We start from the raw sequence: 11906 nt of genomic DNA, 5'->3' as shown, positions 1-11906 counted from the left end.
GAACATGACGTTCGGTGTAAATTATTATTTCGTCTTCTGGGAAACATGTAAATATCTTCTGTAGCTTCTGAAGGGTAGGACTAAGCAATAAAAAATAAGATCTTTAAACAAAATTTACACGATTATTGTGTTCAAAAGTTTACACCCCCCTGGCGCTTAATGTATCGTTTTGCCTTCTTGAGCACCAGTGAATGTTTGCACCTTTGTAAATACGTAAAAACAAAAAAAAACAAAAACCAAAATGCATTTATGGTCCCTCTTTTAATTTTTTTTTACATGTTACAGATGTAAACGTATGATCTGATCTGTAGTCTGTGTGTGTGTTGGTGTTTTCGAGTGTTTTTTTTTTGCATATACAGTGTGTAAAGTGCTTGTGCTGTCTTACCCAAGTTGTGTCTCTTGGTTTTGGCGTGCTCGTGGATGTGTTTCTTTGTGAAGCAGCCGAAGAAGACGCAGTGGAGACACGAGTGGAGCCGGTTCAGATGAGCCCCACACATGTGACATACACATGACTTTGCCTGTGAGAGAGCACAGACACCCACTGATCAGACACAGAGATTTTCTGATTAAAGGCCCGCATTCATTACAGGAGGAATCAGTTCACTAACCTTCATCCAAAGCTGACAACACAACATTACACTAAATCATACCCCAGTGTGCAGAAATAACATCCCCGAAAACTCAACACTCAGAGAGAGAGAGAGAGAGAGAGAAACAGATAGACAGAAAGAGGAAGATATACAGCGAGAGGCAGACAGAGACAATTAGAGAGACAGAAAGAGACAGACAAATAGGGAGGGAGACATGTAGAGAGAGAGACACCTTGTATCTTCATGTTTTGTTAAATTTGAACACAGAGAAAGGCCTAAAGAAGTAATGTGAGCTCAGTAGTCATAAATGGTAAGAAGTGAGTGTACACGCACACACAAGCGTGCACAAGCACACCTTCTTGGCAGTGTACACCCCACTACACTCCGATGTAACAGAGCAGCAGCACAGAGACACGGTGTTCATGTTAATGCTCTGATATTAGCACACTTATACCAGCTACCCTGATAACTTCTACCTGTTCATTCCTCCATTTCCCCTTTCTGTCTCTCCCTCTCGGTCTCCCTCATCCTGCCCGTCTCTCCCTCTCGGTCTCCCTCATCCTGCCCGTCTCTCCCTCTCGGTCTCCCTCATCCTGCCCGTCTCTCCCTCTCGGTCTCCCTCATCCTGCCCGTCTCTCCCTCTCGGTCTCCCTCATCCACCCCGTCTCTCTATCTCGGTCACCCTCATCCTGTCAGTCTCTCTCTCTCGGTCTCCCTCATCCTGCCTGTCTCTCTCTCTCGGTCACCCTCATCCTGTCAGTCTCTCTCTCTCCCCATCTCTCTCATCTCGCCTGTCTCTCTCCCTCATCTTGCCAGTCTCTCTCTCTCTCTCTCTGTCTCCCTCATCCTGTCAGTGTCCTTCGCTCAATCTCTCTCATCCTGCCCGTCTCTCTCGCTCATTCTGCCTGTATCTCTCTCTCTCTCATCCGGCCCGTCACTTTCTCTCCATCTCTCTCCTCTGGTCTCCCGCTGTCTCTCTCATCCTGTCTGTCTCTCTCCCTCATCCTGTCTCTCTCATCCTGTGTTTGATCCTGCGTGCCTCATCGCGTCAGTCTTTTTCTCTCTTGCTCATCCTGTCTCTCTCGTTCTCTGCCTCACTCATCCATTCGGTCTCATCCTGACCGTCTCCGTTTGTACAATGTATTACCAAAGCATTTATATGGACCGGGAATAAAACCACTGTCTCCCTCTCGCTGTCTGTCTGCTGGTGTTAATGTCGTATTAGACAATGTATTGATCTGCACCTCTGCTGAGACTAAAAGGGTAAGACAGATCAAAGTTCCATTTAAGGACAGCTTAAATATCTCACACACACACACACACACACACACACACACACACACACACACACACACACTATGTTGAGAAGTAGATTTTATACAAGTGACTCATTAACTCATTTAGACCTCCACATCACAGCTGACCGCACCAAACCAACAGGACAGTAACCACCTTTGCCCCCCCCCCAAAAAAAACCCACGCACACCAAAGCCCCCTCCATAAGTTTTGGAACAGCAAGGCTAATTCTTTTGTTTTTGCTGTACACTGAACACATTTGGTTTTGAGATCAAAAGGTGAACATGAGATGATCGATCAGAATTTCAGCTTTCATTTCCATGAAGATGGCTTTGGACAGCAATTGATATGAACAGTTTTGCGCTCTAGTCTCCATCAGTGAATAGTTTATAGCTTCATTACAGTTTTCACATTAAGTCTACTTTGTTGAATTTCCTGGTTACACAATTTTTGACCATATAGTATGCAGTTATAAGCAGGGATTAATTTATAATCGTACTCTCCGATGTCACCCTGATGAGGATGGGTTCCTCTCACGGTTTCTTCCTCGTTTCATCTCAAGGAGTTTTTCCTTGCCACCATCACCTCTGCCTTGCTCATTAGGGATTCATTTATAAATTTAAAATGAATATCCTGAATGCATTTATTTCTGTAAACTGCTTTGTGACGATGACCATTGTTAAAATCTGTACACAAATAAAACTGTACTTAATTTCCTAGATATGTTGAACAAATTTGAACATGGTACCTTGTTTCAGCTCACCCATTTTCACCCATCAAAATATTCGAACATGTGACTGATGAGTGTTTCTTGCTGCCCAGGTGTGTCCTGTTGAATTGACTGTTTACACAATGAATAGCTTTGAATGTCTGCTCTTGGTTTGAGCTCTAGGTCTTGGCTGTAAAGACTGCGGAGAGAACGTCACCAGGAGAAAAACAAGCCACTGTGAAGCTGATTTGAAGCCATTTTGAAAGAGGGAAAATCAAATCAGAGCCATTGCACAAGCTTTGGGCATAGCCAATACAACATGACCTGAAAAAGAAAGGGCAGGGGTGAAGGTATCACAATCCACCGTTCGAAGAACACATCAAGAGCAGAAATATAGAGGCCATACCACAAGATACAAACCACTCATCAGCAGTAAGAATCAGAGATGAGCAACAAAAGACCTGGAACCAATATTAACCTCTACTAAAGTGATGGAAAAGCCAAAATGTGGAGAAAGAAAGGATCTGCCCATGATCCGTAACATGCAAGCTCACTGGTTCAGCACGGTGGAGTTAGTGTCATAGCTTGAGTTTGCATGACAGCTTCTAGGACAGCGTCACTAATCTTTATTGATGATGTAACTCATGATAGTTGCAGCAGAATTAATTCAGAAGTCTACAGAAACATTCTGTCAACCAATTCATAAAGAAATACATCCAATCTAATTAGGATGAACTTCATCATGCAGCAAGACAATGATACAAAAGGCACTGCCAACACAACTAAGCATTTCATCAGAGGGAAAAACTGGAAGGTTTAGGACTGGCCAGACCTTAACTCAATTGAGCAGAATTTCAACCCCCTGAAGAGGAGACTGAAGGGAGGAACCCTGAGAAACAAACAACTGAAAGACACTGCAGTAAAAGCCTGGAAAAAAGAAGAAAACAACAGTTTGGTGATGTCAGTGGGTCACAGGCTTGATGTAGCTTTTGCAAGCAAGGCATACACAACCAAATATTAAGTGTCATTTACGTTATACTGTCTCTTCCTGAATATTTGCTCACGTAAAAATCGGGTTGTCCGCCTCTAAAGGTGCCATGTTCTAAGCCTTTTAACATAAATATCTGGAAATAAAATTCTGATCCATCATCTCATCAAGAGAATTAGCCTCGCTGTTCCAATCATTTCAGAGTTTTCAGAAATTTCAGTGTCTATGCTAAGATGCCAACCGTAAATGAAGAGAGTTCAGTACATAAGTGTGTGAGTGTGTGTTTGTCGGTCCAGCTGACTTCATCCTCTCCGAGAAAAGGTCTTCTGTGTTAGCCATGAAAAGCATGGAGTGGAGATACAGCACCTGGCACCGACTCAACGAACACGTGAACACGGCAACAAAACAGAGACAGAACCAGTTACAGAAATCCAGTCAGATGAACAACAAAGCAGGCCCACACACACACACACACACACACACACACACACACACAAGTGCGAGAGAGGGAGAGAGCGAGAGAGAAACTGAAGCCACTGAACTGCCCGCCCACCTGCCCTCGTAAAAAAGAAAAAAAACAAAACAAAAAAAGACAAATGTCTCTACCTCCGCTTCTCCAGTTTCCTTTCCTTGTATCGCTTCCCCACTTCTCAGCTCAGCTTCTCTTCCCTCCAAGGAAGCAAGGAACGGATGTGAGGATGGGGACCGTCAAAGACAGACATATTTGCCAAATGAGAGGACCTTGTTCAATGAAGCACCACTTTAAAGTGAACTCACTTATTGCTGCCATAATGAGGGCATAATGAATCTGCAGACTGATTACACACTGAATAAACCCCAGTTCAAACAGTACTGCACATCATACACGTGAACGTTTACGCTGCTCACGTGCATTTACATTTTAATCAACTTTTATCCAGGGTTTCTTTGGACCCATTTAGGTTAGTTTAGTTTATTGCTTTATAAAGCACATTTGAAAACAACAGATGTTGAGACCAAAGTGCTGTACAAGAAATGGAAAACAGAATTAAAACTAATTACAAGAGAAAGCAAAAAACCAAAAAGGACCAATGAAAAATGTACACCCTCATTTAAAAGAAATAATACAAATAAGTCTGTAAAGAGGATTTAAACACAGTAACGGACGGTGAAGAGCTGAGGTGGAGAGGAAGACTAATCCAAAGCCCAGGAGCAGCCATTGAGAAAGCCTTAAAACGTGAACGAGGAACTGAGAGCAGTAATTGTCCGGATGATTGAAGGTGTCTTGAAGCAGTGTACGGGGTGAGAAGATCATAAATATACTGTGGAGCAAGTCCATGCAACGGTTTAAAAACAAAAAGCTAAATTTTAAAAATCAACATGGAATGTGACCGGTAACTGCAACTGCAAACACTCAGTGGTTCTAGGCAAACCCAGATTAGCGGTGAGAAGTTTACTGACTGATCTTTGAATCTCGTTCAGCAGAATGAACGGATCTTTTTTCAAGTCATTTCATTCATTTCAGCAGAAGATAATTAAAATGTTACATGTTAAATTCCCTGATCACATTTGGAATAAAAAATAAACTATAGGCTAATGCCACCAAGGCTGAATTATGAGAAACAGAAATGATTCATTAATAGCTTAAGCTCAGGTCTTCACAGCACTAATGTGCTCATCAAAGCACAGTGTGGAGTTAAAAATGACACCAAGGTTTTTAACAAAGTCACACACATTAGAAGAGAGGACAGAGCTGACAGTCTAAAGGCTAAACTTTATTATTATTATTATTATTATTATTATTATTATTATTATTATTACTACTAGTAGTAGTAGTAATAAAACAATTTTGCATTGTTGTTCCGTTATTATTTATGTGAATTAGTTTTTTGAGACAGGTGGGCCGTTTCTACCATCACACTCCACAGTAAAAGTGACCTCTGCGTAGAAAGCACCTTTCTATGATCTAGAAGCTTCCTTGAGTGCATTTTAAAATGTCGGCACTTTCTTAAAGATGCAGATTTTCAGTCCGTACAGGATTTCGGGAGGTTTTTTTGCGATCGTTACGGATAAAAATGCTTGTTTTTCCTGCAGCTTTTTTTTTTTTTTTTTTTTTTTTTTTTTTTTTAAATTTGCGATGCAATTTGAGGAATTTTTTGTGCTTTTTTGTGGAAAACTACTTTAATTTAAACCGCAATTTCACTAAATTGTCTTTCACTGTGATGTTTGTTGGTAAATGAGACCTTTTAGCTGTACTCATTTGCGGCTGTGGCTGAACGCATGTTGTGATGACGTCACATGGCCCAAATCTGCGGTCATTTTGTAAAATTGCCAGCTCCTTTGAATACTGCGGTGTTTCGTTTCTGCAATCGCAAAATTGCGGAATCTTGGAGGGACTGGATTCTGAACAATTTCCAGGTCACAGGTTGAAGGATGTATCAATCGGCTCCGACAACCGTTCGCTGGAACTATCAAGTATCTGCAAAAATCCACTGAGAAGGGTCTGCTGTCATTATATAGCATGAGAGAGACCTCTAGAGGCAAAATAAAATGACAAATTGTGTTGTGTTATTTGAAGTGTTTTTTGATTCATTTTCTGTCTCTATTTATATTTGTTATTTGGAGTTTTACTTTTTGGTTCAGTTTGGATGTACATCCTTTATTTACTTTAATGTTTATTAATAGTTAATATATATTTATTTCATTTTTAAAAGTACAGTGTATTTTCATGGTTCAGTCAGTACTGTTTACTTTTGTAATAAAGCTCAGCAATATTTTATTTCACTTCGAGTGTTATGTTTTCATTCAGGATCACTTTTAAACACTATCGTTTGTTTAAATCGGTTATTAATCAGCAACTTAGTTATCTGCATCTGTAAAATCCACTATTGGTCGACCTCTCCTCAAGAAGACATTGATTCGAGTTTTAAGATGAACCCACTGTTTCACCTCCTCAAACATCCTCATCACACAGCACAGAGTTGGTTAATGAACCTCAGTTTAACTCAGCAAGCTGGAAGTGTGGTCGCTTTTATATCAACATGGCTTCTAAATAGTGAAACTGTTTTATTGGCCAATTAGCAGAGACAAAACACTATATCCAGGAAGTACTTCATCCCCCTCCCATCATCTCGCACTGAAACCAAACCGAAACCAAGCACTGTTCAAGTTTAAAATGCAACGTGATAAAATATAGGCAAGGTTAATTGACTGGTCAGAGAAGACATGCTTCTGACCTACTACTAATCGATCATGTCCTACCCTACAACAAGTGCTTATAATAAAAATCTAAAGAATTTTGCGTTAATGAGGTGCAAAAAAAATACGACTGTAATGGGGGCAAGTTGGGGAAGAGGCATAAAAAAAATTTCCACTTTAATCAAACTCTGAAAACAGATAAAAAGCCACGAATCATGCTTTCAAATGACTGATTAGATGCTGTGACACTGTATTAAATTTTCCACAGATGAAGCCGCAGCAAAAATAGCAACATCGACTGTTATTGTTCCAAAACACTATCAAAGCTCAGGGCTTTCTTTTCGGTCGGCTCTTAGAAACAATTCTGATGAAATTTAACAAGCCCTTAACGAGGCCTTGAGGGAATCGGTGTGCTGCTGCCGGCGAACGAGACATGACAGAATGAGTGCACCTGCGTGACTGAACCACGCCGAAAACGATCTGGTCGTGTACCAACGCTGAAACCCAAACATCTCTCCAATCTACAATTTTCCCTCAGATCAGATTATCTAATCAAATTTAACATTTCGCAGGATTCATTTATCCCACAGAAATCTCAACTAAAAGCCCAGCTACAGACAAACCTCACGTTACCCCGGATCACTGCTCTCTGTGCTGAAGTTATCAACTTATTTATCAGGCTAAGGTTATCAATGTATAATAATATATTCATGCAGCTTTCATTTATGTTGAAGGTAAAGCACGGGCTCCTGTATGCTGAAATCGACACCACTGTTAGTCAAGAGCACCGATATCAATCACAGTGTTAACGGAGCCGGAGCATCTCTTGCCACCTTTTTGAGGTCTTCTTTAAGTGAATTAATGTATAGACCATATCATAAATTCCACCTTGCTGCCTAAACACACAAACATTTCAGCAATTAATACCAACATGCTCAGAAATGTCCGGAATTCCTGATTATTTCCTTTGTTTCTGAACAGGCATACTTTAGAACAACATATTTATTAGAGGCTTTAATGGGAACCACTCGGCCGTTTAATAACACTCGACGGAAGCTGCGTGTCGTTTCTTTCCTTATCGAATTCCTGCTCCAAGTTTCTGCGGCAACCAAACGGCCAATCAGCGAGAAGATGCTGCGTTTCTACATCACAGACAAAGTAGGAGGCTTGTGGGTGATAAATGAAGTCAGGGGAGGAGAGAGAGAGAGAGAGAGAGAGAGAGAGAGAGAGTCAGGAAAGAACAAAGGAGAAGAGAGAGAGAGAGAGAGAGAGAGAGAGAGAGAGAGAGAATGTGTGTGTGTGTGTGTGTGTAAGCAGGGAAAAGGGAAAGTAGGATGCAAGAGGAGAACAGAGTGAAACTGCAAATCTAAAGGCAACACTGCAGTGAAATATGGGAAGAGGGCATCGATTGCGTTTGGACCCCTTTTGACTGCAGGACTACACACAGAACGATGAGATGGTGGTTTTGTGTGTGTGTGTGTGTGTGTGTGTGTGTGTGTGTGTGTGTAAAATGTATCAGATGTGTGATCTGACATACACATACACACACCAAGATAGGACTTGGTTTAAATGTCCGTTTCAGGGACCAGGATGCAATAAAACACCAAGCAGACTTCTTTGATAAGGTTGTGAAGATCAGACTCGTGTACTTCAGACTTCTATACTGAAGAAATTGCTTGACGTCGCAGTTCAACAAAAGTGAGGCACAGGAATAAGCCTGAACTTATACTGGCATTAATCCTACCCGGACCTTCAGTCCACCAGATGTCGACCCCTGGTTTGCCAGGTGTGTAATCCCTTTTTACTTAAAATAATCTGGCCAAACCACTGCAGCGTCAGTACTTCCACAGAAATGATATAACAACAAAACATGTCAAATGGGTGTTGGCCCAGATGGTCTGAGCCTGCATCTCTCTGTTCCGCCGATTTAAAATGTCTGCTGAGCCTCTGGAGAGCCTTTTAGACAGCCTTGTGGCTACTCGCAGTCTTCCTCCATAAATTCATCAGGAAACTCCTGCAGTAAGAGTGGACCTGGCCTATATATCCTGACGACAGTCTCTGGGTATGTACTGTACAAACATGAAAAAGAGAAAGCAGCTGGAATAGGGATGAATTATTGATGGCAGGCAGAATGGTCGTATAATTCTCCACCGCAGACGCAGCATGAGCTGTGCATAAAAAGTGATTAACGGTTAATAGTGGAGCCATTAATAAAGAGATGAGCCATGACATGGGGAGGTGTGAATCACTGGCAGGATCTGAATCAGCTGTCACAAGGCTTGAGATCCTCAGAGAAAGTCTGGCCTACTGAGGCCCAAGGCTTATAACAACATTGATCACAGTCTGAAGTCTGATCATAAAGTCCATAAATCCATCCATCCATCCATCCTCTTTACCGTTAATCCTACACAGGGTCGTGAGGAACCTGGAGCCTGTAGCAGGGAACTCGTGGCACAAGGTGGGGAACTCCCTGGACGGGGTGCCAGCTCATCACAGGGCACAACTGCGCACACATTCCACACTACGGACAATTTGGAAATGTTAATCAGACTACAACTCATGTCTTCAAACTGGGGAGAAAACCGGAGTACCAGGAGGAAGCCCAGGAGAACATGCAAACTCCACGCACATGGCAGAAGGCGAGAACCCTGGATGTGTGAGGAAAACGTGCAAACCACCAAGCTACAGGTGATCAAGTCTTCTATCAGGAGCACTGGGCATGAGGCAGTCTACTGCAGTCTACTGCAGGGGACCATGTGCCCACATTCACAGGCTCATTCACACCTAATGGCAATTTACAGTCAATCCAACTACATGCATGTTTTTGGAAGCTGGGAGGACACTGGAGAACACAAGGGAGAGCATGTGAAACTCCTCACAGACAGTAACCTGAGTTCAGGATTGAGCTGGGGATTATGAAGTTCTGACCTTCACGTTGTGTGTGTGAGATATATATATATATATATATATATATATATATATATATATATATATATATATATATATATATATATATAGATATATTTATTTCTATTATATGTATATACACACACACACATAAAAGAAAAATCTGAAAATATTACAATACCTGTGATCTCAGAAAAGTGTGTTTTGACACCATTTATCATGATTATACTATACTGTCATTTTCCCCAGCACTAACTGCTGACGTTTCTTTTGGTCGCTTGCTGTAGCCGAGATTATTTACACTTAAACTCAAGACTTGTCAACACAGCTGAACAACATTAATGGTCATTGTTTATTCAAGGAGACCTTTCACCAACAGTGACTCAGCCCAGTCCATGCCTGCGTTCTGTTTGAATCTACACATTACACACGATTAGGCAGTCATGGACTCATTAGCACCGCCTCCAGAGACAGTCGATACATTTCCTTTCTTTCCCGTTATTTCGGTCCTATCTCTCGTCCTTCCTCTTACTCATTTTCACTCCGTCAATTTACTGTAATGTTGGTAACCATGGCAGCGAGGCGTCACGGCAGCAGATCCCCCATAAAAACCTAATCACACATGACCACAAATCGCAAACCTAAATGTGATTCTGCCGATGCCAAGGACACCTTTACCCAAATACTGACCTGCCCAGTTAACCCACACAGTGTTGTTAAAACTCAAACAGTAACTAACAAACCATACAAGTAAAATCCATAATCCACCATTAGAGTTTCCACGTCACTCTCCGAGTGGGAAATACGCAGAGGGAACGTAAAAATATCAAGCTCTTTATCGTTATCGTCACAGAGAACATGAGAGAAGGAAGCCAACTTGCCCCAACTCATCCTGCTTTGAAACATAAAAGCATTATTCCCAGGTGTACAGGTACGTCTGCTTAACTAGTAAATATTTTAAAAGAAAATGCTACTTTCCAATAGTCATATAACTGCTTATCCTACACAGGGTCGCGGGGACTCTGGAGTCTATCCCAGTAAACCCTGGGGCACAATCTGGGGGACACCCTAGATGGGGTGCCAAGCCATTGCAGGGCACAATAACACACACATTTACACACTACGAACAATTTGGAAATGCCAATCAGACTACAATGCATGTCTTTGGTCTGGGGTTGGAAATAGGAGTACCCGGAGGAAACCCCCTGAAGGACGGGAAGAACATGCAAACTCCAATAGCTAACTAGTTAGACACATTATATAGTCTATTGATTGGTGTTTGTTTTGCATGTTACTGTGCTTGGGATGATTGATGATACCATCAGGAACAACTGAGATTCCAACTATCGCGATAGACTTACATTCTTATAATATGGTGAAGTAAAAGGTACAATAAATCTGGTACACATACAACATGCACACCATGCTGTGAACTTTTAGCCGTGGGAATAGGTCCATATTAATTTCCACGGGAGTTCTTTTCTGCCGTACTGAACGGTGTTGAAATTCCACCGTTAACTGACGAGGAAGTGGCATGCGACGCAATACACGCCACGCCACTGTTGTTAAATTACAGTTTCAACACCCCAAAGCTTTTGTGAACATTACTGGAGACTTTATCATGTAAATCTGGACTCCACTCACAACTTTCTACCAGTTTGTTGACTGCACTACACTGGAAAACAGCACGCTTGACCTTTTGTATGCAAATGTTAAATAAGCATACAGAACCACTGTCCTGCCCCCACCTGGTAGATCTGACCATACCCTCGTCTTGTTAAGACCTCAGAATGTTCCTGCAGCTCAAAAGCAGCCAGTCTCCACAAGGACTGTGAGGACGTAGACTCAGGAGGCCACTGAGGCCCTGCAGGACTGCTTTGAAACCACAGGTTGGGATGCACTGTGCATACAACATGCAGAGGATATAAATAACATCACAGACTACATTCATTTCTGCAAGGATACCACCATCCCAACCAGAACTGTACTCGGTTCTCCAAATAATAAGCCTTGGATCACCAGTGACCTGTAGAATCTGTTGAATGCAAAAAGAGAGCGCCTTCAGGTCTGGTGACAAGGATGAGCTGAAAAGGGTATAGCGCAACCTGAAGGTGAGGCAGAGAGAGTGCAAGAACTCCTACAGGCAGAAGCTGGAAAATAAATTCAAGCAAAACTGATTACAAGCTTCAACACCAAAGACCATCGGCAGAGGGGCAGCCTTGACAGAGACAACAAGCTG

The 11906-nt window shown here is 42.0% G+C and overlaps 1 protein-coding gene across 3 annotated transcripts in view; it reads right to left on the bottom strand.

Annotated features, from left to right (window-relative positions):
* The window catches only part of usp22 (ubiquitin specific peptidase 22), a 43286-nt gene that overhangs the window by 26994 nt on the left and 4386 nt on the right, over positions 1 to 11906 (bottom strand). Inside the window, exons 1-2 of one of the 3 annotated variants that reach the window (XM_047159597.2) lie at positions 4190 to 5288; positions 386 to 518 (exon numbers count right to left, since the gene is read on the bottom strand). In XM_047159597.2, the coding sequence (XP_047015553.1) occupies positions 386 to 497 (112 nt within the window). In that variant the 5' untranslated portion in view covers positions 498 to 518; positions 4190 to 5288. Of the gene's footprint in view, positions 1 to 385; positions 519 to 3847; positions 4023 to 4189; positions 5289 to 11906 lie in introns of those variants that run through there. The other 2 variants (XM_053684969.1, XM_017483787.3) reach the window with 2 other exon arrangements.

Source organism: Ictalurus punctatus, chromosome 13 (genome assembly GCF_001660625.3).
Source record: "Ictalurus punctatus breed USDA103 chromosome 13, Coco_2.0, whole genome shotgun sequence".
Taxonomy (NCBI): Eukaryota; Metazoa; Chordata; class Actinopteri; order Siluriformes; family Ictaluridae; genus Ictalurus; species Ictalurus punctatus.
Note: the sequence above shows the minus strand (reverse complement) of the source record. Positions and strands in the feature narration are given on the sequence as shown.